The sequence below is a fragment of the Cetorhinus maximus genome, chromosome 13 (assembly GCF_964194155.1).
Source record: "Cetorhinus maximus chromosome 13, sCetMax3.hap1.1, whole genome shotgun sequence".
Taxonomy (NCBI): domain Eukaryota; kingdom Metazoa; phylum Chordata; class Chondrichthyes; order Lamniformes; family Cetorhinidae; genus Cetorhinus; species Cetorhinus maximus.
In genome coordinates this window covers 32,554,107-32,578,570 of record NC_135891.1, presented here as the reverse complement: position 1 = coordinate 32,578,570, position 24,464 = coordinate 32,554,107, and the positions used below count along the sequence as shown (strand labels likewise).

At 41.9% G+C, this 24,464-nt stretch overlaps 1 protein-coding gene across 3 annotated transcripts in view; it reads left to right on the top strand.

The window, feature by feature from the left end:
- The window catches only part of LOC144688527 (uridine-cytidine kinase-like 1), a 125,055-nt gene that overhangs the window by 30,809 nt on the left and 69,782 nt on the right, over positions 1-24,464 (top strand). For all 3 annotated transcript variants that reach the window (XM_078555213.1, XM_078555212.1, XM_078555214.1), the window contains exon 2: positions 24,035-24,228. In XM_078555213.1, coding sequence (XP_078411339.1) covers positions 24,035-24,228 — 194 coding nt within the window. The remainder of the gene's footprint in view (positions 1-24,034; positions 24,229-24,464) is intronic.

Below are 24,464 nucleotides of genomic sequence, written 5' to 3'. Positions count from 1 at the left end.
TTCACATTTTGAAAGACAACTACAAGCGCCTATAAAGGGATTAGCTGTCTTTGATGTGGGACTATGAATACAAATATTTATTTTTATATGGGATTAAGTACTTGAAGGGATTTAAATGTATTGAATGGGCTTTTATCAATGAGAGTTATTTTTAATATAGTGAAGCTGTAATAGATACTTAGAACTTTATTTTATCTCAGCACGGCTTCTGAGGTCTGCCTATGGTGGGTACTGGGTGAGTTGGCATGGAGGGTGTCAGGGCAAAGTGTGGTGTGTCATGGCATGAGTTGGTACTAAGTTGCCATTATAGGTTATAAAGTGCTATGGGGGTGAATGGATATCAAGGGTTGGCACTAAGTTGGCATGGAGGGTAAGACGTGCCATGGAAGGGTGGTTAGAGGGGCATAGATTGGCATGGAAGGTAGGAGGGGCCAAAGGGGGTGAGTAGAGAGGCATAGGTTGACATGGGGAATTATTAAGGACCATGGGGGGGAAGGCGGGGGAGGCATAAGGTGGCATGTGTTCACATGGCTGGAGTATGGGGAATGTTGGGGGGTTGGTGAGGTGGAGGGTGAGGGTTGAGGCCGAGAGGGCTTTGCTGTTTTTATTATAATTAGGGCAAAGTCCCAAAGCACCGAGGTGGGCCTTTTAAACAACCCCCTTCAGTACTTGGCTGCCTCTGCACTGTTTCCAGTTTTCAGCCCTGAGACATACACACACACACACACACACACACCTCCATCCCCCCCACTACAACGCATACACACACACACACACACACACACACCTCCATCCCCCCCACTACAACACATACACACAATGAAAATCAGCATATCCGGGGACTTTTCTCACAACTCTGCCTATCTGATTCGACAGCAAACATTCAGCCCTCAGACTCCAAAGTCCCAAGTTTCAAGGTGTTAAGAATATCAGGTTTTGTGAATTGTTACACTGTAACTGTATGTTTTCTCTTTTTCGTTCAATGATCTTTCTTGGGCTAATGGGTTGGCTAAATCTCCTTTATTGCCCACATTAAAGCTAGGATCTTTTAAATTTTTCAGTGCATTTTGCAGTCCTGTAAATATATTGCCTATAATGACCTAAAATGTAAGTCACTATGACTGTATCTTGACTTTCCCTTTGAATAATCATGTCATTTACCTTATACATTGTAGGAAATTCTAACTGGGCCTGAACTATCACTGCTGATCCCATTAGTGAAATTAATACATTTGCGCACAGAAGTGCATCTTGTGCTGAGTAACTAATTAAGATGTGTACAAATTTAAAATGAATTGGTTTGTCATTCATTGGTAATACCCTACAATGCTTACCAGAGAATGCAGTGAATCCCCTAATATCCTCATATAGCTTTGAAATATAATCCAGGAAATTGAATTACTGGTGATATGGAAGAATGGTTCTTTTTATTTTGGCTAATTTACATAAATTATTTCATTTTCCTTTCACTTATAACATTTCCTTCGTCAAGGAACTTGCCATGTCTGATGACAAAACGGCTTTTGATTAAAGAGAAATGAAGGGGACAGGGTGGCATTTCCTGTGTATCTTTCTTCCTCCCTACTGAAAAGCATCTGCCTTCTATTAACAACACAAATACCAGCTGATAATACTGGACAGGTCAGATCCCAGACTGAAACCTGGCTTGATAGATTCTAATTTTTTTAAGAAACCTTGGAGGAAAGAAAGTTACTGAACAAATTCACAGGAGTCTGCTGATGAACTTTTAACCCCAGAATAAAATATTTATTAAACAAGAAAAATGAACTAGATTACACCAGACAAAAAGGTTAGGAAGATCTCAACATAAATACAAGAAGGTGATTCAATTTCCCAATATTCCTTTACCCAGCAATCTCTTCACAGGCACATAAACCAGTGAAGTGTTACCATTAGCTTGACACAAAGGCTTCTTGCTTGGGACTGACACACATGGAAAGGGTTTTCTTCTGGTGAATTATTGAGCATTCACTTGATGCTTCTCACACAAAGTAACAAAGTACAAATCAAACTTCTGAACAATGCTAATCAACCTTACAGTAAATATCCTTTCCCAAGGTGGTTCGAACAATTTATTATGATGGTGCTGTAATATGGCAGAATGTGTGTCTGTGATTTCCACACATAAGCCCTGACTTTTAAACCTACTTAACTGACAAGAACATAGCAACTGGGTGGCTGGATGGTTAGGATAGTGGTAGAGTACATACCACTGTGTTCCTGACATGCTCCCTCCCACCATTTTAACCACATACTTTTTAAAGTTTACCCATCCTAGGCAAGCATGGGTCTTGTGAATACATTTAAATCAGGATCTTGTGACGCAATTGTGGCCCGGACATTTTAACATTAAACCTCCCAGGCCTCAAGCTGTAGCGAGCTGGACACGTTTCTTAGCCGATCTCTTCAGTAACTTTTGAAAATCATTTTATGAGACAAAGCTTTCAATGAGAAATAAATTCCAGGGGTAGTGATGTCAATTGCAGCGTTCCGGCCACCATATTGGCTACGATCAGTTAACTTGGCCTAGATGAAGTATCAAATTGGGACCTTCCTGATTCATGAGTTTACTTATCACTGGATGATTTACTGCATCATTCGGGAAACTGCTATCTGCAGTAAACCCTATTTTGAATTTGATAAGTGTGTTTGGATTAAGTTATTCAAATTTGTATTTAATTATCACGAAATGTTTTAGAAATAGGTTGCAATTAATTTCAGTCTATTTAAAGGAATTTGATAAATGTTCAATTTATATTGATGCCTATGTACCTACTTAGCTCAAGCTGCACACATTATTATACATAGTATATGGCTTGAATTCTTTTTAATACTTTCAGAAGTTTTTCATGTTAACTTGTTCCAATTGTTGCCAGAATTACCTGAAAGTTGTACAACAGTTAACCATGCTTTGACTTTCCATAATATACAAAACAAATAATTTTTCATTTGTTTGGCATATACATACTGCTACGGACAGGGTGAGGTTTAATTTAAACTAATTTCTCCTCTCACCACCCATCCGTAAACAGAAAGGTGTTTTGATTTGTTTCCCTCCTTATAAGTGGTGGCATATTCCCCAGCCCCTCAGCTTTAGCTTGACCCAAGGTTCTATTAATAACTCCACAGCAGACTCGAGATAGGATGTACTCAAAGGGTTAGTTTATTTCCACATGCTCAAAACGCGGGAGGAGGTTTGAAACACTCCCTCCTGTACACGCATACAGCAAAAAAGTAATAGAGAAAAGAAAGATTTACAGGGCAAAGATAACAGAGAAAAGAATTATTGTTTCATGTGGGGTCCAGAAGCAAAGTCCAATGAGGCATTCCTTCATGGCGGTCAGTGGGTTGAAAACTGATGCTGGTTAATTCACTTTTCCAGTGGTGTTGATTTCATATGATGAGATAGGCATGCAGAGATGAAACAACTTGCAGGCAATGGTACAGAATTTCCAATGGAAACAGTGTAGATGGGGGCCAGGTGTACAAACTGGGCAGAGAGCTCTTTTTGTGTGAGGATGCTTATAGGACACTAAACAGCAGACTGAGCTTGCAATTCCACAAGGCAGTGTTACTGGCTTCACAAACTAGAGGTCTGTGTCACATGACTCCCACCTTTCCACATTGTCTTTGACAAAGGATGTGTTTCCCTTGTCTGAGTCTCTGAGTTGGTTAAATGTCTCAACCATTAAGAATTGAAAGGAAGGTTGCAGGGCCCTTTGTCCCAGCAGACTAGTAGACTCCAGCTGGCCAACCTGGGTTCTGAAGGGTTATGAAATGAAGATGACCTTTTGAATTTGATCTGTGCAGCCCACAGGGGGTCATTAGTGTCTCTTCAGAGATAACGAGGTGCAAGTTTCTTCGATACTCCCTTTTGTTCAAGGTTTACAGACAGACATAGGTTCAGCTATTTTAAAAGGCCATTGTCCAGTTTTTAAAATTTTAGAAATAGCCATGAAGATATCTATATATTTTATAAATTAGTCCCCTCCATAATACATAAATAGTTTAAAACATTGAACTGTTGAATATTAGAGCAAAGCAATAAACTTACTGTTGTAGAACAATTTAATAATCCTTACTGTTAAATATAGCTTTCAAACAATTAAAAGATTTTTTTCTGTAGTGTTTCTGTCTGGTCATTCTTGATAAGAAGAATAAAGATATCATATACTCCTTGGAAAATAGAGGAGTCTAAATGAGCGAAAGGTTCGAAACGGATTGAGGGGTACAGGTACACAAATCATTAATGGTACTGATGCAGGTTAATAAGGTCCATAGTGGTAATAAGGTACATAGTGGCACAGTGAAACAGCAAAACTGAAGGATATATGGCTCTGGCCTGTTTTTAATGTGTCTTTTGTTCTTGAATGTAAACAACTTTATCCAAATAAGTCTAATTAAGTTAGATTCTGTCTACGAAGAGTTGCAGAAGAAAGCATATGGTGAGAGGTAGAGAATGGAGGTTGGGGGAGCTGATGGGGCCGGGAGGGGAGGGGATTTGGGTCTCCAGTGACAAGCACCATGTCGGCCACTGGCAATTCGTGCACACATGGTCCACTGGGAAGGTCAGAGCAGTGACCTTTGCCTCATTACAAGTTCATATTAAAAGGGTGAATATGGAAATTCTTATAATTTGAAACCAGATGGATCTTGTTTCATTTTATAGTGTTGTAGGTTAGCCTATTGCTCTAGTCATAGAAAAAATATTGGTTAATTTGTAGCTGGCAGTTGCCTTCATATTAAAATTAAGCAGAGCAGAAATGTTGTAAAAACTATAAATGATATGACTGCAGCTGTAAGCACAAGCACAGAGTATTTTCATTCCTATACTCAACATTTTGTCAGTGTTATAGCCAATGCAGATGTTTGTTTTGACAAGCTTAAGAAGAAAACGGAATTTAGGTAAATCTTTACACTAATGAACTCAACTACGCATAAAAAGCAACCGTGATCAAGCAGCTACTCAATTGGTGTTGAGATCTCCCTCCGTCAACATTCTAGAACGGTGCAGGAAATTTGAAAGAAGGATAAAAGCAGGCAGGAGCTGCAGAGAATAGATTCTGTTATCCTGTGATTAGTGGGGAGCAGAATCTGCGTTCTGCACATTGGTGCTGCTTTTAAATCGACTTATGCAATATTTCGATTCAAGCTCTGAACAGTCCACGCAGTAACAAAAGGAATTATTTCTAACCAATTGTATTCAAAATGAGGCAATTCCATTTGTAATGGTGATAAATGAAAAGATGACCTTCAAAACAGTAAAATGCAATATCAGACAGAACACATTGTATTAACATAGCACGTGTAAGCAATTTCTTTGTACTTTGAACAATTTCAAGTTACAATAGAAATTACAACTTAGCTGCAAGAGAGGTTGACTGCATTTTAACCCGTGTTAAAAATACATGAGACAGGTTAGAGCTACGTTTTAGATATGAAACGAAAGGATGTTAAAGTCCAGGTTTAAATTGTTTATTCTGTGACGCTATATTTTAAAAGTCATTGGGCCTTATCTTGGACTCTTGAGCTTATTGTCCACAAACACTCATTGCCTAGGGGCAAGGTACTTGAGATCAGCCAGCATCCATCAATTTTGTACCCCAGCATGGGTTGGTGCATTCAGAAAAAAAACACTTTGGTGAAATAGTGATCCATTGAAGTTGAATTTACACAGTAATGTTGAATTCTATCATTACAGAAGTTTGATTAATTCTATTCTATGGGAAGGCGGTGGAGTGGTATTATCACTAGACTAGTAATACAGAGACCTAGGGTAATGCTCTGGGGACCTGGGTTCGAATCCCACCATGGCAGATGGTGGAATTTTAATTCAATAAGTATCTGAAATTAAAGGTCTAATGATGACCATGAAACCATTGTTAATTGTTGTAAAAACCCATCTGGTTCACTAATGTCCTCCCTTTAGAGAAGGAAATCTGCTGTCCTTACCTGGTCTGGACTCCAGACCCACAGCAATGTAGTTGACTCTGAAATGGCCCAGCAAGTCATTCTTGGTGAATAGAGACAGACCACCCAGCATCAACCTAGGCACAGGAAACGATAACGGCAAACTCAGCCCTGTCGCCCCTGCAAAGCTCTCCTTAACGTCTGGGGGCTTATGCAAAAGTTGGGACAAGCAACAGCCTGACATAGTCATACTCACAGATAATGTCCCAGACACCACCATTACCATCCCTGCAGAGGTGGCGGCACAGTGGTATACAGTGGGAAGGGAGTTGCCTTGGAGTCCTCAACATCGACTCCTGACCCCATGAAATCTCATGGCACGAGGTCAAACATGGGCAAGGGAACCTCCTGCTGGTAACCATATACTGTCCCCCCTCAGTTGATGAATCAGTATCCTCCATGTTGAACACCACTTGGAGGAAGCACGGAGGGTGGCAAGGGCATAGAATGTACTCTGGATGGGGGACTTCAATGTCCATCAACAAGAGTGGCTTGGTAGCACCACCACTGACTGAGCTGGTTGAGTCCTAAAGGACATAGCTGCTATACTGGATCTGCGGCAGGTGGCAAGGGAACCAACAAGACGGAAAAAATACTTGAAAAAATACTTTACCTCACCAACCTGCATGCTGCAGATGCATCTGTCCATGACAGCATTGGTAGGAGTGACCACTGCACAGTCATTGAGGAGATGGAGTCCCATCTTCACATTGAGGATATCCTCCATCATATTGTGTGGTATGACCACAGTATGAAGTGGGATAGATTTTGAACAGATCTAGCAATTCAAGACTGGGTAGCCATGAGGTGCTGTCGGCCACCAGCAGCAGAATTGTCATCAACCAAAATCTGTAATCTCATGGCCCAGCATATCCTCCATTCTACCATTACCACCTAGACAGGGTATCAACCCTGGTTCAATGAAGAGTGCAGGAGGGCATGCCAGGAGCAGCACCAGGTTTACCTAAAAATGAGGTGTCAACCTGGTAAAGCTACAACACAGGACCACTTGCATACCAATCAGCATAACTAGCAAGTGATAGACAGAACTAAGCAATCCTACAACCAACGAATCAGATATAAACTCTGCAGTCCTGCCACATCCAGTTGGGGATGGTGGTGGACAATTAAACAACTCACTGGAGGAGGAGGCGGCTCCACAAATATCCCCATCCTCCATGATGGGGGAGCCCAGCACATCAGTGCAAAAGATAAGGTGGAAGCATTTGTAATAATGTTCAGCCAGAAGTGCCAAGTGGATGATCCATCTCAACCTCCTCCAGAGGTCCCCAACATCACAGATACCAGTCTTCACGTGATATCAAGAAACAGCTGAAGGCACTGGATACTGCAAAGGCTATGGGTCCTGTCAATATTCCAGCAATAGTACTGAAGACTTGTGCTCCAGAACTTGCCACGCCCCTAGCCAAGCTGTTCCAGTGCAGCTACAATACTGGCATCTACTTGACAATGTGGAAAATTGCCCAGATATGTCCTGTACACACAAATCAGGACAAATCCTACGCGGCCAATTACGGCCCCATCAGTCTATTGTCCATCATCAGTAAAGTGATGGAAGGGATCATCAACAGTGCTACCGAGCGGCACTTGCTTTGCAACAACCTGCTCACTGGTGCTCCATGCAGGTTCCACCAGGGTCATTCAGCTCCTGGCCTCATTACAGCCTTGGTTTAAACATGGATAAAAGAGCTGAACTCCAAAGGTGAGGTGAGAGTGATTGCCCTTGACATCAAGGCAGAATTTGACCGAATGTGGCATCAGGGAGCCCTAGCAAAACTGGAGTCACTGGGAATCGGCGAAAACTCTCCGCTGACTGGAGTCATACCTAACACAAAGGAAGATGGTTGTGGTTGTTGGAGGTCAATCATCTCAGCTCCAGGACATCGCTGCAGGAGTTCCTCAGGGTAGTGTCCTAGGCCCAATCACCTTCAGCTGCTTCATCAATGACCTTGCTTCCACCATAAGGTCAGAAATGAAGATGTTCGCTGATGATTACACAATGTTCAGCACCTATTATGACACAGCCGATGGTAAAGGCTGAGTTGCTCAAATCCCAGAGGGAAACTTGAAACAACTGTCATAATCTATTTTTGCAATTTGTAATTTCGAGATGCAGACTTTGAATTCAGTAGGAATAAGACCGCCGAGTATCATGGGTTTTATATAAAACTAAATTAAACATTTTAATTTGTTGCTAAATGAATAACACATACATATGGCTACAAATTGCTACTTTAATAACTTTTTAATAAATCCCCAAATTAGTCACCCCCAGATAAATCTCCACTCGGGCAACAATAACCCATAGACTTTAAATAGACACCATGCAGAGCAAATTTGACCTTATACTCCTTTGCAAGTTGGTTGGAGGCATACAGGCTGGTTAGGTCTTAAATGCCTTTACCTTACACACTCAAAGTCCTTTCTTTATATACCTAGCTTTCCCTTTGAATGTAAATTTTCCTTTGTATCACTAGGTCTTTTGAACATCAGCTCTTCTAACAATAAAACCCCTTTCATAGCACCAATTTTATTAGTAAGCTGAAAAAATAATCACACTGTTTGCCTTCTACTAGCTCGGTGCAAGATTTTAACCGCAGTCTTGAATGGTTTATTCAACAATTGCAAATGAACACTTTACTTTTCTCCTTACTATTCACCCAATTAACGTCTCAAAACTACTATACATCAAAGTGCCCAGACTAGCTGGCTTTAATCCAATTAAGACACATATAAACACAGGCCCCAAATAGAATTCAATTTTAAAAAACAATTTCCAATAACATGATACACATTAATATCTCTTCATGACAGCACCATTCATGACATTTCCTCAGATACTGAAGCTGTCCATGTCCAAATGCAGCAAGACCTGGACAATATTCAGGCTTGGACTGACAAGTGGCAAGTAACATTTGCGCCACACAAATGCCAGGCAATGGCCATCGCCAACAAGAGAGAATCTAACCATTGCCCCTAGACATTCAATGGCATTACCTTCACTGAATCTCCCACTATCAATATCCTGGAGGTTACCATTGATGAGGAACTGAACTGGACTGGCCATATAAATACTGTGGTTACAAGAGCAGGTCAGAGGCTAGGAATCCTGAGACAAACCCAAAGCCTGTCCACCATCTACAAAGCACATGTCAGGAGTGTGATGGAAAAATCTCCACTTGTCTGGATGAGTAAAGCTCCAACAACACTCAAGAAGTTTGACACCATCCAGAACAAAGCAACCCGCTTGATTGACACCCCATCTACAAACATTCACTCCCTCCACCATGATGCACAGTGGCAGCAGTGTGTACCATCTACAAAAAGCACTGCAGGAACTCACCAAGCCTCCTTAGACAGCACCTCCCAAACCCACGACCACTATCTTCTAGAAGGACAAAGGCAGCAGACACATGGGAACACCCCCACCTGGTAGTTCTCCTCCAAGTCACTCACCATCCTAACATGGAAATATATCGCTGTACCTTCACTGTCGCTGGGTCAAAATCCTGGAACTCAATCCCTAACAGAACTGTGGGTGTACCCACACCACATGGACTGCAGCGGTTCAAGAAGGCAGCTCACCACCACCTTCTCAAGGGCAATTAGGGATGGGCAATAAAGGCTGGTCTAGCCAGTGATACCCACATCCCATGAATGAATAAAAAAAAGTTACACATTGAGTGATTACTCCATTAGATCACCTCTCATGGGCTGGATTTTTTAAAGCGGTGATGGGGAAGAGCACAGAAGTGAGCGGGTGCAGAATATTGTGCTGGCTGCCAGCATGTCAGTTTGCCAGCACCGTCCCGCCCCGGGCCATTTTCTCAGAGGCAGAATGGGTGGAGTGGGTTGGCAGGGCAACCTACCTAGAAGTGGTAGATAGCCAATTAAGGCACTTTAAAGGCCAGTTAGTGTGTATTGTCAAAGGGACCACTGGCATCGTGGATCAGGCTAGATGCTGGAGACAACCTCTTGGTGGCTGTACCATCCCCCTCTTTTGTGAAGACAAACACAAAGTATTCATGATGAATGAAGATCATATCTTGCATCTGCACAAGCAAATTACCTTTTTGGTCTCTATTTAGCCCTACTCTCTCCTTGTTCCCTTGCGCTTTATGTAATTAAGAAAACATTTTTGGGTTTTATTTGATTTCGCTTGCCAATGTATTTTTCATGCTCTTTCTTTGCTTTCCTGATATTTGGGAGTCCCACCTTTTTTCTTTGTGGGAATGTCTTTGTTCTGAAACCTTCTTCATCTCCTCCTTGAATACCTCCCACTGCTTTGACATTGATTTACTTTCAAGTAACTAGGTCCAGTCTACTTTTGCCAAATCATATCTCAGCTATATAAAATTGACCTTGCTCGATTTTAAACCCTTTCTTGTGATCTATGTGTGTCCTTTTACACACCTATCTAATTGAATTATGATCACTATCACCAAAATACTCTCCCTTTGATACCCTTGCCACCTGCGTAGCCTCATTCCCTGAAAGTGATTCTAAACTAGCCCCTTTCTTGTTTGGTTTGCTAAGTACTGGCTAAAAGAGGTTTCTCCTGCATGCATTTAAAAAACTTTGTGCCCTCTAGACTGATTTCATCACAGTTAACAACATTAGGGTAGTTGAAATCCCCTACTATTATTGTCCTTTATTTTGATACTTTACAGCAATTTGCTTACATATTCACTTGTTAATCTCTTTCTGACGACAACTACTGTTGAATCAATGCTGACATTATATCATAACATTATTAGGATAAGATGCGTATTAAGCTGAATGTTGAAGCTACTCTCCAACATTTCAACTATTCAGACACAGCTGAATTTGGCAATTAGAACAGTTTTACAATGGTGTGCACTGTATTGCAACATGACAGTTGTTGTGCATTTGTCCTCATCATCTTAAAAAAAAACAAAATCTTCAGAGCAGTATGTTCTTGTTAGCTTTGAAGTCACTGAGCTAGATTTCTGGTGAATGATTACATGTTGTGCTACAGGGCGGTGTGTGGCTTCATAAATTTAGTTATGCATGCTAGGAGCTCCTAAAGGAATTGCCTGACATAATGCTATGAAGCACACTCTAGGCAGTGCAAAGTGGTTTTATTTGGGAGGCCGCAATTAAAACCTATAACTAGATGGTGAATTGCACGTTAAGCAGTGAGTTTTTTTAAATTTAGCCATCATATTATGACTTCAAATTATTTATTTTGATCATACTCTAGTCCATTCCTTCCTCAACTGACCCATTGCAGCCAAATGTCATATGCAGATGACCGCTTACATCAAAATGGGCAGAGTGTCAAGGGTCTTATACGAAGGGACTGCTATTAATATCAGGTAATGAACTTAATCTCTGGGATACATTATCCTCTTATGTGTTTTGACTGCAGTTCGACTGAGAGCCATTGCTTTTCACTCCCTTTAACAGGAAAGGAAACCAGTGAGTTAGTTTCTTTTTGAGTTTCATTTTCCTAGTTCATAAAACATTTATGATAAAGCACATGGAAAACCCAACCAGGAAGCTGCCTTAGTACTGGACCATAACAATGAAATAAAAACCCTGAATTCAGTGTATACAGCAGCACAGTGCAAACAATCCCATTGCAATTAGTATGAGCTCTCTCCCAGTTTATTCTGGTGCCAGGATATCTGGATGTTGGTCTCTGAGGTCGGATGGCAGGTAAACATTTCTTTCTTTTCTTCAGTGCATTTTGATGTATTTTTGGGGTGCAGCTGTGCCCTTGTATGTTGTCACTTTTTTTTGCTGCTGGTTTATCATTTCAATTGAAAATTATAAATGAAATGATACAAGAAGTAAGTGAATTAATGTTCTGTTTTGTGGATTTCTATAGGGATATTAGTGTTCATTTGAGTTTCAAAACCTCTAGTTGAAAGTATTCCTAGTGAAGGGATGGGAGAGGGGGCGGTACAGGACATTGCCAGTTTGTGGTCGGTGGCCTGTGGTAAATTGATTCTAACTAGAGAGCAAGCAATCCGAAGCATGACAAGTATTATGATACTGTTACAAAACAGCAGCTGAGATTTTGGTGAGCTTCTGCATGTTCTTGAGTATGGCAGGGGAGGGAGGAATGTAAAGGATAATGTTTAGCATAAGAGGTAGACACCATCTAGACTGTGGTAAAATGGTAGAAATTATATTCTCTGTACAAGGCACATGATATCCTGTAATTTCTCTTTGAAATGTAATGCGAGCTTGTGTAGGAGCTGGCATGGCAGGCTGTTACATAAGAGGAGTTTCTGCAGTTCAGTTTCTTCTTTTATTACTACATCTATTTCTCTCCACTTTACTTCCCTCAGTGATATACAATTTTCAATGAGCTACCCTTTCCTCCAGTTAAAACATTAGAAATACAGAAGACATTGTCTCCAGCCATCCCCTTCCCAGCCACTATCTCAGTTTGAGCCAGACTTCGCAACATTGCCATCCTATTCAACCCCAAATTGAGTTGCTAATGCTCACATTTTCCCCATCATCAAAACTACTTCTACCTCCATAACATGGACCCATCTGTGTCTGTTCTTCAGCCCATCTACTTCCATGCATCTAATCCATGCTTTTGTCACCTTCAGACTTGACTATTTCGATGCTCTCTTTGCTGCCTCCCAACTTCCACCCTCCGTAAACATCAGCTCACCCAAAACTCTGCTACTCATGTTCTGTCCTACACCATCCTTTTATGTGACCTTCATGGGTTCTTGATCCCCCAACAAGTCACGGGGTCTTAATAAATTTGTCATTAATAAGTAATGGCATTTTCTGAGGCTGTTTCACTGTGTAAAATAATAAATTCTGAGGAGGTGGTTACAAGCCATTTATCATGTTTCAGTTGTTTTATAAATTGCATAATTATGTACTGCTGCAATTTACAGTGAATATTGAATCACTTGACTGGTGAACTGACTTAAAGTCCCATAGTCCACCTGATTTGCATACTTTTGTACTGATGCTGCAATTATATACCTGTCAATAATTTATTTGTAAACTGCACTAACAGCACACAAATTTTAGAAATTTAATTTAACCTGCTGAGATGCTGTAGAAAATGCGAAGATATAGGCCAACATATGATCAATGACAAATCAAAGAGACTCAATATTGACCTTGAAGAAAGCTGGCCACAAAGTTCTTGTGATCTCTGTGGCACGGATTTCCCCTTTCCTGATGTTAATTTGAATCTGGCACCAGGTCAAGAGACTCTCCAGGCATCCAGCAACTGTGACGACAGCCTGCAGGGTAAGCAGCCAACAACATTGATGTATTCTAACAGACAGCAAAGCAGAAAGTCAAATGCTATGATTATCCTTCCCTTTTAATTAAATTTTATGGAAGGCGAAATAATTGATTTGGACTTAGACATGGGATTAAGGTAGAGGCTGAAATGTACTTTTAAAATTAAAAAGCTTTTAAAATACATATTATTTAAAAATTGATTTTTTAATCCCAGTGGAGAATTGTAGTATTGCACAAATATAACACTAGCTTTTCAGGGCAAGGAAGGTTTTTCAACAGTAATTATGAACTTAGTATGTAAAAATGTAGTTACACCTCATTCAACAAGGTGTAACTTTTTAAAAGGTTTCTATTGTGAGACTGATGACGTAAAAAGCCAAGTTCACATCTGTTCAGTGATTTGTAATTGATTGCAGTCGGCAAGGACCTCAACAGCGCTGCTTTTAGAGAAATATCAAGTCGCTTACAGTAACAGAGAATCTAGAACTCGGGGTCACTGTTTATAAATAAGGGGCCATCCATTTGAAACAGAGATGAGGTGAAATTTTTTCACTCAGAGGGTCGTGAGTCTTTGGAACTATCTTCCTGAAAAGTTGGTGGAAGCAGAGTCTTTGAATATTTTTAAGCCAGAGGTGAATATATTCTTGGTAAGCAAGGGGGTGATAGGTTATCGGCAATAGATGGGATACAGATTTCAGGTTACTTTCAGATCAGCCATGACCTTATTAAATGGCGGAGTGGGCTTGAGGGGCTGAATGGCCTACTCCTCCTTGTTCACACATATGTTCATATGTATCGTATGTGCGTAATTTCTGGATTTCCACATATAACTGCACGTATGCAGACTCCAGAAGTTGCTATCAGTTTCAGAGGAGTTAAATTATGCAGCGGCCAGGAAATGAAACAGGGGCTGAAACCTCAGGAGGTCCTGAAAGGAAGGTTCACAAAAAAATTGTATTTGTGATACAATTGTGAGCTGCCATGTGTTGAGATGGAAGATGACATTTAAACTTTGCCAGAAATAATTTCTAACATGCTATTTTTTATTTGATTTTCTGAAAACTATTCGAACTTTAGGGACAGTCTTAACTATCAGCTACTTCAGGTACTTTGTAATGAGTTTTGAAAAATGACACGCAATCAATAAACCAAACCCTAAGTGACAACAGTGTACAGTTCCCAGTGTGCTCTTCATGTCCTCCTCATTGCAGTAAATCTGAGATTCTAAATGCATTCAAAAACCTAGTTTTTACTTGTTGTTAACAGTGGCAGCATATTGCATCAGACATTAATCTAGTGCACAGCAGGCTCAATATTAATTGATGTGGTGTTCCCACAAAGAATAAATGTTTAAGTTATACGTACTTGTCCTACAATTTGTTACCAGAGGAAGGATAGTGTGGGTGGTGGTACTCTAAACAACATGATAAGAAATCTCTTCAAGTTAACTTAATAAAGCTAAATGAGGTATGGCGCTATGTAAAAGCAAATCTTTTTGATTTTTTTTATTTGTTCATGGGATGTGGGCTTTGCTGGCTAGGCCAGCATTTATTGCCTATCCTTAATTGTCCCACAGTGCTGTTAGGAAGGGAGTTCCAGAATTTTGACCCAGCGACAGTGAAGGAATGGCGATATATTTCCAAGTCAGGATGGTGAGTTGCTTAAAGGGAATCTTGGCATTCCCTTGCATCTGCTGCCCTTGTCCTTTGAGGTGGTAAAGGTCATTGGTTTGGAAGAGGCTGTCAAAGGAGCCTTGGTCAGTTGGTGTAGTGCATCTTGTAATGGTACACACTGCTGCTACTGTGCATCAGTGGTGGAGGGAGTGAATATTTAAGGTGGTGGATAGGATGCCAATCAAGCGGGCTCCTTTGTCCTGGACGGTGTTGAGTTTCTTGTGTTGTTGGAGCTGCACTCATCCAGGCAAGTGGAGAGTATTCCATCACACTCCTGACTTGTGCCTTGTAGATGGTGAACTGGCTCTGGGGACTCAGGATGTGAGTTATCTCTCTGCAGAATTCCCAGCTTCTGACCTGCTCTTGTAGCTACAGTTTATATATGGCTGGTCCAGTTCAGTTTTTGGTCAATGGTAACCCCCAGGATGTTGATAATGGGGTATTCACTGATGTTAATGCCATTGAATGTCAAGGGGCAATGGTTAGATTCTCTCTTGTTGAAGATGATCATTGCCTGGCGCTTGCCTAGCACGAATATTATCAGCCCAAGCCTGGATATTGTCCAGGTCTTGTTACATATGGACATGGACTGTTTCAGTATCTGAGGAGTTGTGACTGAAGTTGAACATTGTGCAACCATCAGCAAACATCCCCACTTCTGACCTTACGATGGAAGGAAGGTCATTGATGAAGCAGCTGAAGATGGTTGGGCCTAGGACACTACCCTGAGGAGTTCCTGCAGCGATATCGAAGGACTAAGATGACTGACCTCCAACGACCACAACCACCTTCCTTTGTGCTAGGTGCGACTCCAACCAGTGGAGAGTTTTCCCTCTGATTCCCATTGACTTCAGTTTTGCTAGGGCTCCTTGATGCCACACTCGGTTAAATGCAGCTTTAACGTCAAGGAAGTTAGCTCTTTTGTACATATTTGATCCAAGCCTGTAATGAGGAGAGGCGCTGTGTGGCACTAGCATGGCCCAAACTGAACGTCAGTGAGCAGGTTATTGTGTCACTTGGCAGCACTATTGACAACACCTTCCATCACTTTGCTGGCGATTGAGAGTAGACTGATGGGGCAGTAATTGGCTGGGTTGGATTTGTCCTGCTTTTTGTCGACATAGGACATAGCTGGGCATCTTTCCACAGTGTTGGGTAGATGTCAGTGTTGTAGCTGTACTGGAACAGCTTGGCTCTGTGCACGGTTCTGGAGCACAAGACTTCAGTGCTATTGCCAGAATGTTGGTTGTCAGGACCCATTACCTTTGCAGTATCCAATGCCATTAGCCATCTCATGATATCACATGGAGTGAATACTTATGGAATTAAACTACTAACAGTTCTTGCACACTGTTGTTAGACACCAGAAGGCCTCTAGAGCTTGTGGTTGAAGTAAATTAACACTGGGAAAGGTGAAATCCACGTCACAGAGCTTATTAGATATTTGGTGACAGCTTCCTTTGAGGTCAATGGGTGTCAGTTCACTCCTGATCTCAAAACCTGGACCATTATAAGCTCAAGTCCCACAGCAAGACTTGAATAAACAAATTTTTGACTTGTATAAACGCGCTACTAATTGAACCAAGCTGATACCTAGTAATATATAAAAGACGATGAACATCTAGTAAAAAATGATGGAGGCGTAATTTCCTCCTGTGTATTATTTTCAGTGTACTGGTTAATGCATTTGTGTATCCATTCCTGTCTGTGTTAACTTCCAATGTGTTGGTGACTATATTAAAATTGCCCTGCATACAAGAAGCACATTAACCAGGCTGACGAAAATAAAGCGCATACGAAATTAAATCTTATGAGTTAATATTTAGTGAAACTGTCCAATTGCCATTTTGTGAGAACAAACCTTTTATCTTCAAACAAAATTGCTGCTTTTTGTTGTGTTGTGTAAAGCCTCAACCTGTTGGGAAGAATTGTTTTAACAACCTATGGCTGCTAATCAATAGCAGTTGTATGATACGCTAACTTCAAATAAGAATGCTCAGGAATAGAAAATACAATTTGTGTGGCTAAAAGGTTGGTTGTTTATAATCATTCATGAGATTTGGGCATCATTGGTTTGCATTTATTGCCAATTCCTAATTGTTCTTAAGAAGGTGATGGTGAGCCTCCTCTTGAACTGCTGCAGTCTGTGTGGTGTAGGTACACCTACACTCCTGTTAGGGAGGGAGTTCCATGATTTTTGACTCAGTAACAGTAAAGGAATGACAATATATTTCTGACTTAGTATGGTGTGTGGCTTTGAGGGGAACTTGCAATTGGTGGTGTTCCCATGCGTCTGCCACTGTTTTTTATCTAGGTAATAGAGGTTACGGGTTTGGAAATTACTGATGAAGGAGCCCTGGCAAATTGCTGCAGTGCAGCTTGTAGATGGTACACATTGCTGCCATGATGTGCCAGCAGTGTAAAAAGTAAATGTGTAAAGTGGTGGGTGGGGCATCCATCAAATGAGCTGCTTTGACCTAGATGATGTTGAGCTTCTTGAGTGTTATTAGAGCTGCACTCACCTAGGCAATCGGGGAGCATTCCTTCACAATCTTGTCATGTGCCTTGTAGACACTTGGGCTAGCTTTGGACAGTCAAGAAGCGAGTTACAGAAATCCCAGCCTCTGAAATGCTCTTGAAGTCATATTATTTATGCGCGATGACGTTGGCAAGTGTCCCAAGTGTCATCACACACTCGTGCGATATTTCAGTCAGTGGGCACACGTGAGAGTTGGCAGTGTGTCTGCTGACAATTAAGAGGACTATTAAGCCCTTTAATCAATTAATTAAACAGTATTTTTCATTGCCTGTCCAACCTTATGGTTGGTGGGCAGGTGGGCCAAGCGGCCTTTGGATTTTTTAGGAAACCTCGCCCACGGGCGGGATGAAGTTTCCAATAGTACTTTAAAGAAAATTTTAAAATTTTGACATCGTTTTGAATATGTCCCTGTTTATGTGACTGAGTCACATGCGAGGGCATGTTTCTCTCATTTTTAAAATCCTTATTTTTGAATCCACAATTCTTCAACTCCCTGAGGCAGTTCTATGCCTTCAGGGAGCTTTCAGTGTGCGCTCCCCTGCGCATGCTCAGACTTTAGCGCTCATGCACCTCCTGCCCCCTCCCATGCAGCGCTGAGTTCCTCAGTGCGCCCTTCACACTGGCAGGCTGTGAATTGGCCAGCCAGCGTGAAGTAGCGGCCGGGGGGCCGATCCCGGGTGGCGGGCCGTTTCCCGACTGCTCTCGGGCCTGCCCACCGCGCCTGCCCGACGAACAGAAAATCCTGGCCATGGAATCCTTTCACTTATTAGCTGAGGCATGGAACACATGAGCGTGGATGTTATGCTAGAACTGTATAAAACATTAGTTACGCCACAACTTGAGTACTATGCAATTCTGATCACCTCATTACAGAAAGAATGTGATTGCACTAGAGAGGGCACAGAGAAGATTTGAGGATGTTGCCAGGATGGGTGGTTCGCCACCACGCCCTTCCAACTCCGGAAGGAAGGTTGGCGTTGAGCCGACTCACTGGGCGCCAGCCTGTCCCACAGCCATAATGCGCTGCAGGTGGGCTACGTTGGCTGCCACTGAGACTTTCGCCCTCACTGGGAGGAGATACTGCTCTTGGGAGCTGCCAGTCAATTGGTTTGGCCAGCTGTCCTAGCAGTGCCAAAAGTGCATTAGTGGGCACTGCTGGGACTGCATGCAGGCCTAAGAAGGCTCATGGGCCCCAGAGCCAGTTCAAGTATTTCCCTACTATTAAAATCCAGTCTATTAGACTAATTTTCAGGGTCATCTCTCTGCCCCTGTATAAAAATGCAGCTCTCTAAGTCGGCCTTCAGTATCACAGAATGGTCACAGCACAGAAAGAAGCCCTTCAGCCCATCATGTTTGTACTGGCTCTGAAAAGGCCAGTTTACCTAGTACCACTCCTCAGCTTTCTCCCTTAACCCTACGCGTTCTTCTTTTTCAGATAATAATCCAAATCCCTCTTCAATGCTTCAATTAACCTGCCTCCACCTCACTCTCAGGCAGTGCATTCCAAATCCCAACCCCTTGCTGCGTGAGAAAGTTTTCCCTCATGCCTCTATTGCTTCTTTTGCCAATTACGTTAAGTCTGGGTCCTCTTGTTCTCGATCCTTCCACAAATGGGAACAGATTACCCCTGTTTACTCTGTCTAGACCCCTCATGATTTTGTACCCTTCTATCAAATCTCCTCTCGACCTTCTCCAAGGAAAACAGCCCCAACCTCTCCAATTCATCTAAGTATCTACATATGTTTGCTGGTTGTAAAAAGATCATATGGGAACTTTTCAGTCTCTCAAAATCATCTGGTTTCCATCTTTATTGTTTCTAGTGTAGGGGCATTCAAATTCAAGGCCAGAATTTTAAGGCCCTGATGCCATGGGGATGGGGCCATAAAATGCGGCGAGCCGTTCTAAACTCTGTTGAATTGAATTCGACAGAATTGTAAAATCCCGCTGCCGTAAAATTCCACCCCACGTCTATTGGCAACGTGCAACTATAATCACGGCAGTCTAGCTCCTGTAGTGAAAGCAGTTTGGTGCTATTTGGAATGCGTTATTTCTTATTTGCTGGTTTGTCCTCTGAGTTTATAGGCTTGGCAGCTTGGAAAGGGCTCTTTATAGTGCTGATGACCCCTTGGTGGAAAAATCCTAAATCGGAACATCATGATCCACTAGTATCAGCCATGTGAATATACAAAATTTTTATAGGAACATGGATTTCAATTTTGCATCTGGTCCGTAAAGGCAAAAGCTTGTCAGCACCTGGCTCCTAGCCAACAGAGCTGGTGTTCCCTTGTAACTTTTTGGATGCATGACTAAAATACTAATTTGCTGCAAAGATAATTATTTAACTATTCAAAGTGTAAAACTACAGTGAACCTGATCATGCCATTAAAACACACTGATGCTTTGTATCAGATGCTTTGATAGCAAATTGAGGAGCTAGGGGCAGAGGCTTTGGAGTCTGGGTGCAGGATCTGGCTGTTTAAGCTGCATATGAAAATACGTATGTTACTGTTAATTTTGGAATGCATGGATTGGTGTAGCACTGAGGATTCAATATATCTGTTCACAAACAATGTTAAATTACCACTGAGCACAACCTTTTTTTCCCCCAAAAATAACATTGGAAAATAAATTCGACTTTCACTTTGAGTAGAGCAATTTTAGGTGAAGGGTCAACTTATTATACTTATGCAAACTGACTACTGCAAATTCTCTGTATGTTAAAATTTCCTCATTTAGATAGGTTCTGGTTTAAAGATTGAGTTTATTGTAGTATTTATAGCATGTTGTTTCTCACAGAAACTCATTTCAAAAGAAAGTCTTAAAATTCTAATGCTTGTATAAAAGTGACCTGCATCAAATTTTAACCACTTTGCTTTAACTATGTCGGAAAGCAGAATTGAAAGAATTCAAAAGACATTATTTGGAGAATGAGTAAATATTTTACTAAAAGCTCAATGGTACAAGGTACACTGTAGGACATTCTTCATGGTTAATAATTTCCTTGAAGTACTTGATTTTTACCCTGAGATCTGACGTGCTGTTTTTATTACAATTGATAAATTTAATCATGTTATTGTGAAATATATATAAATTTTTGATTTTTACATTTGTTTTAAACCTTAATGATAATTCTAACCTAACGAGCTGGTGGGAAACTGATGGGATCAGCATGACATCCCATTCTGTACCCCCACCTGTTTCCATTGAAATCATCTGCAAATTCACAAGTTAGTAAAATGGAAATGCTCTATCATGAAGCAATATAATGAGGTTCTGACAATAATCTCAGCAATAATTCTAACGTGTGCCAGATTTTCAGTCTGTGCTCCCAGTGGATGAGGCTTCCCAAAGGCAGTGTGGACTCATTTGCCTCTCGTCGCTCATTGTAATCCTACCTGAGTATTATGCTGTGTATGTGAATTATCTTTAGAAATATCAGATCGGAGGTGTAAGTGTGAAAGATTTAGTGCTACTTAGCAATCAGGGCACCCAAATGCAAGTTATTCTTCTTCTGAATGTATGGAAAATTCAATCTAGAAAAATTGAGCAATATTGCAGCTGTTGAATTTTGTTGTGCTTCCCGTTGTCCAGTTACAGCATATAAGGTAGTCTATATTTCAAGTCAAAACTGCAAAGCACCTGGCTTTCATTTGATAAACACAGCTGTAGGATGCACACAGTTTATGTGTGAATTTTGCAGTGCTGCTTAACCTCCTGATCCAATCATGTTTATCATTCTGATTGCTGCAATCTATTTTTATCACACATAGATAACACATTATGACACAGTTACCGAGTATTTCAAGCACAGAAATAGGCCATTCAGCCCAACAGCTCTGTGCCAGTGTTAAATCTCCACAGGAGTCTCCTTCCACCCTAGTTCTTTTGACCTCATCAACATTGTATTTCCTTCATGTGTTTATCTAGCTTCCACTTAAATCTATCTATGTTAGTCCCTTCAACTACTCCTTGTGACAGTGAGTTCCACATTCTAACCACTCCCTGGGTACAGAAGTTTTTCCTGAATTCCCTATTGGATTTATTAGTGATTTGTTCTCCAGGATAGTCTCCCACATTCAACCCCTGAAAACTTGGGGCAGGATTTTCACTCTGTTGGGGGGGGGTGGGGGAAGTCGAAGTGCGGGCGCGCAAGAAAACAAAAAATCTCTGACACGTCCCCTCACGTGACACTGTCATATGAGTTGAGACATGTCCAGAACTTTGTAAAAAACTTTAATTAAATTTTAAAAAACCTACATGAAACCTCATCCCACCCGTGGATGAGGTTTCATGCTTTTTCTGAAGCCCGCCAGGGGTTCTGGCCTGCCCGCAACCTTAAGGTTGGACGGGCAGGTCCATTAATTAAAAGCAAAGTACTGCAGATGCTGGAAATCTGGAACAAAAACAAAAATTTCAGGAAAAGCTCAGCAGGTCTGACAGAATCTGTGGAGAGGAAGACAGAGTTAACATTTCGAGTCCATATGACTCTTCATCAGAACCATTAATTAGTTCAATGACTCTGTCAATGGCCTCAATTAGCCATTGACAGGTCGGCGGGCGCACAGCTAATTTTGCTGCGCCCCCGCCTACCTGAAAATTTAAATGGGGCGTGGTGACGTCGGGAGTTCTGCCCAACATCACCATGTGTCATTTTATGTGTCAGCGAGCGGACCCCGCCTCCCACTCGCTGACGGGAAAATCCTGCCCTTGAGGCCATTCAAAACTTTGCTGTCCTTGTTTTAACTTACACTAAGTCCTGTTCACCTATCACCCCTGTTCTTGCTGACCCACATTGGCTTTTGGACAAGCAATGTCTTGATTTTAAAATTCCCATCCTTGTTTTCAAATTCCTCCATGATCTCACCTTGCCCTATCTCTGTCATCACTTCAAGCCCCACAGCCCTTCGCTAATTCTGGCCTTTTGTGCTTCCCCAATTTTAATTACTCCGCCATTAGTGACTGTGCCTTCGGTTGCCTGGCCCCTAAGCTCTAGAATACCCAGGAAGGGAGGGGGCACCCAGGGAGTAGAGGGGCAGACCTTGGGTGGGGCTCCCAATCGGGAAGAAGAGACACCCTCTCCTTCCCACCCTTGCAAGCTAATCTGCTGGGCTCTCCTCGCCACCCCCCACCCTCAGTCCCTGACCACCACCTGCCTACCTAAAAATTGCAACCAACCTGACTTGAGTTAGTTCAGGTCGAGTGGAATGCCTGAGGTGGCGGCTGCGGTGAAGGGCAGTGCATCCCGCAAGGCGTCAAAACAGTTGCTGACTAAATTCAGCAAGAAGCCGCCTAAGAAGCAGAAGAAATCTCGCAAGCAGAGCTATTCCACTTAAGTGTACAGGGCGCTGACCCAGGCCCACCCTTTCACCAGGATCTCGTCCAAGGCCATGAGTGTTATGAAATCCTTTGTTGTCGACATTTTCGAGCACATCGCCTCCGAGGCTTCGCATCTCATTCACAACAACAAGTGCCACACCATCTCGGCCAGGGAGATGGCCAAACACGCCGTCTCTGAAAGCACCAAAGCGGTCACCAAATACACCAACTCTGTTTAGGTCGATCATTTTAAAGATTATAAAAATTGCAGCCAGATGGAAAGTAGCAGCCCTTAATTGACCATTAATTGGCCACTTAAGGGATTCAACTGGGGTGAGGGTGGGTGGGCTGCCTTAGGCCCCACCTACCCCTATAAAATCACTGCCAGGTCAGAGGCAGGCAGGTAGGTGGTGGGAAGGACAGAATTTTACAGGCCCGCCCCACCTGCAAACCGGCCAGTGGAGGGCTGTAAAATTCTGCCCTGGGTTTATTACATACTGGGTAACAAAGGAATCCTGCACATGCTGTAAAAACTTTATTTCACTGACGCCTTTTGCTGCCTCTTGCCAGTTTATTTGGCGGTAGTTAAAATTTCCCACGATTATTATTCTACGGGTGGGATTTTCCGGCCCTGCCAGCCTCTGGGATTGTCCAGTCCCACCAAAAGCCAATGGACTTTTGGCTGGCCCACTGCATCCCTCATGGCGAGTCCTGCCACAGCGGGACCAGAAAATCCCAGCCAATGACTCTTATACATTTCACATATTTCCTTACATATTTCTTCCTTCATCTCCTTTTCACCGTTAGGTAGTCTATCTTAGGTAGCATACACCTATTAGGGTGATTGATCGCTTATTTTGATCCATGTGGTTTATGTTTCTAAGCTTCTCTGCCCCCTGTGGAAAGCACTTTAGGCTATATTAAAGCAGTTTTCCCAAAATGAAGCCATAGTTCCATTTAACAGAACCGCACAATTCCTAGCATAGCAGCTCAGTTTCTCACCAGAGGCAGGTTCCTGACTCGAAAACAAACCCAGCTTCCATTTCCTGTTTTTCTGGTGAAAATTCAGCCTGGGATGTTTAAATGGTAGAAGTGATTTGACATTGAGCTCTGATGATAGAGTTAAGAGTACCTGAGGGATGAGTTTTAATAGGCCCAATAGCCTTTTGTTGTTTCTGACTGAAAAGCCATGTATATTAACTATGGGAATAACTAACACAACTCTCTTCTTTTTTTGCAGTGGCAGCAGCGAAGAGGCTTTAGACAGATTATTACCCCCTGTGACTAATACTTTGTCACCACGAAAGCGAACTACAAGCCAGTGCAAATCTGAACCACCACTTTTGAGAACAAGCAAGCGAACAATTTACACTGCAGGGCGGCCTCCTTGGTACAACGAACATGGAACACAGTCCAAAGAAGCATTCGTTATTGGTAAGCAATACATGTGCGTGAGACAATTACAGAATTGGGCTTTCAATATTTGTCATTGAAAACTTTTTGCAAATGATGCCATTTACCCTGTCCCGAATAATATATCTAAGCATCCTGATTGTAAGTTTAAAGCTGATAACCAACACAGAAAAAAATATAATTTCCAAATTGTGGTGTAACCCAGAAAGAACCTGGAAACAATGTCATTTTACTGTAGTTGTGGCGCAAAGCAGATA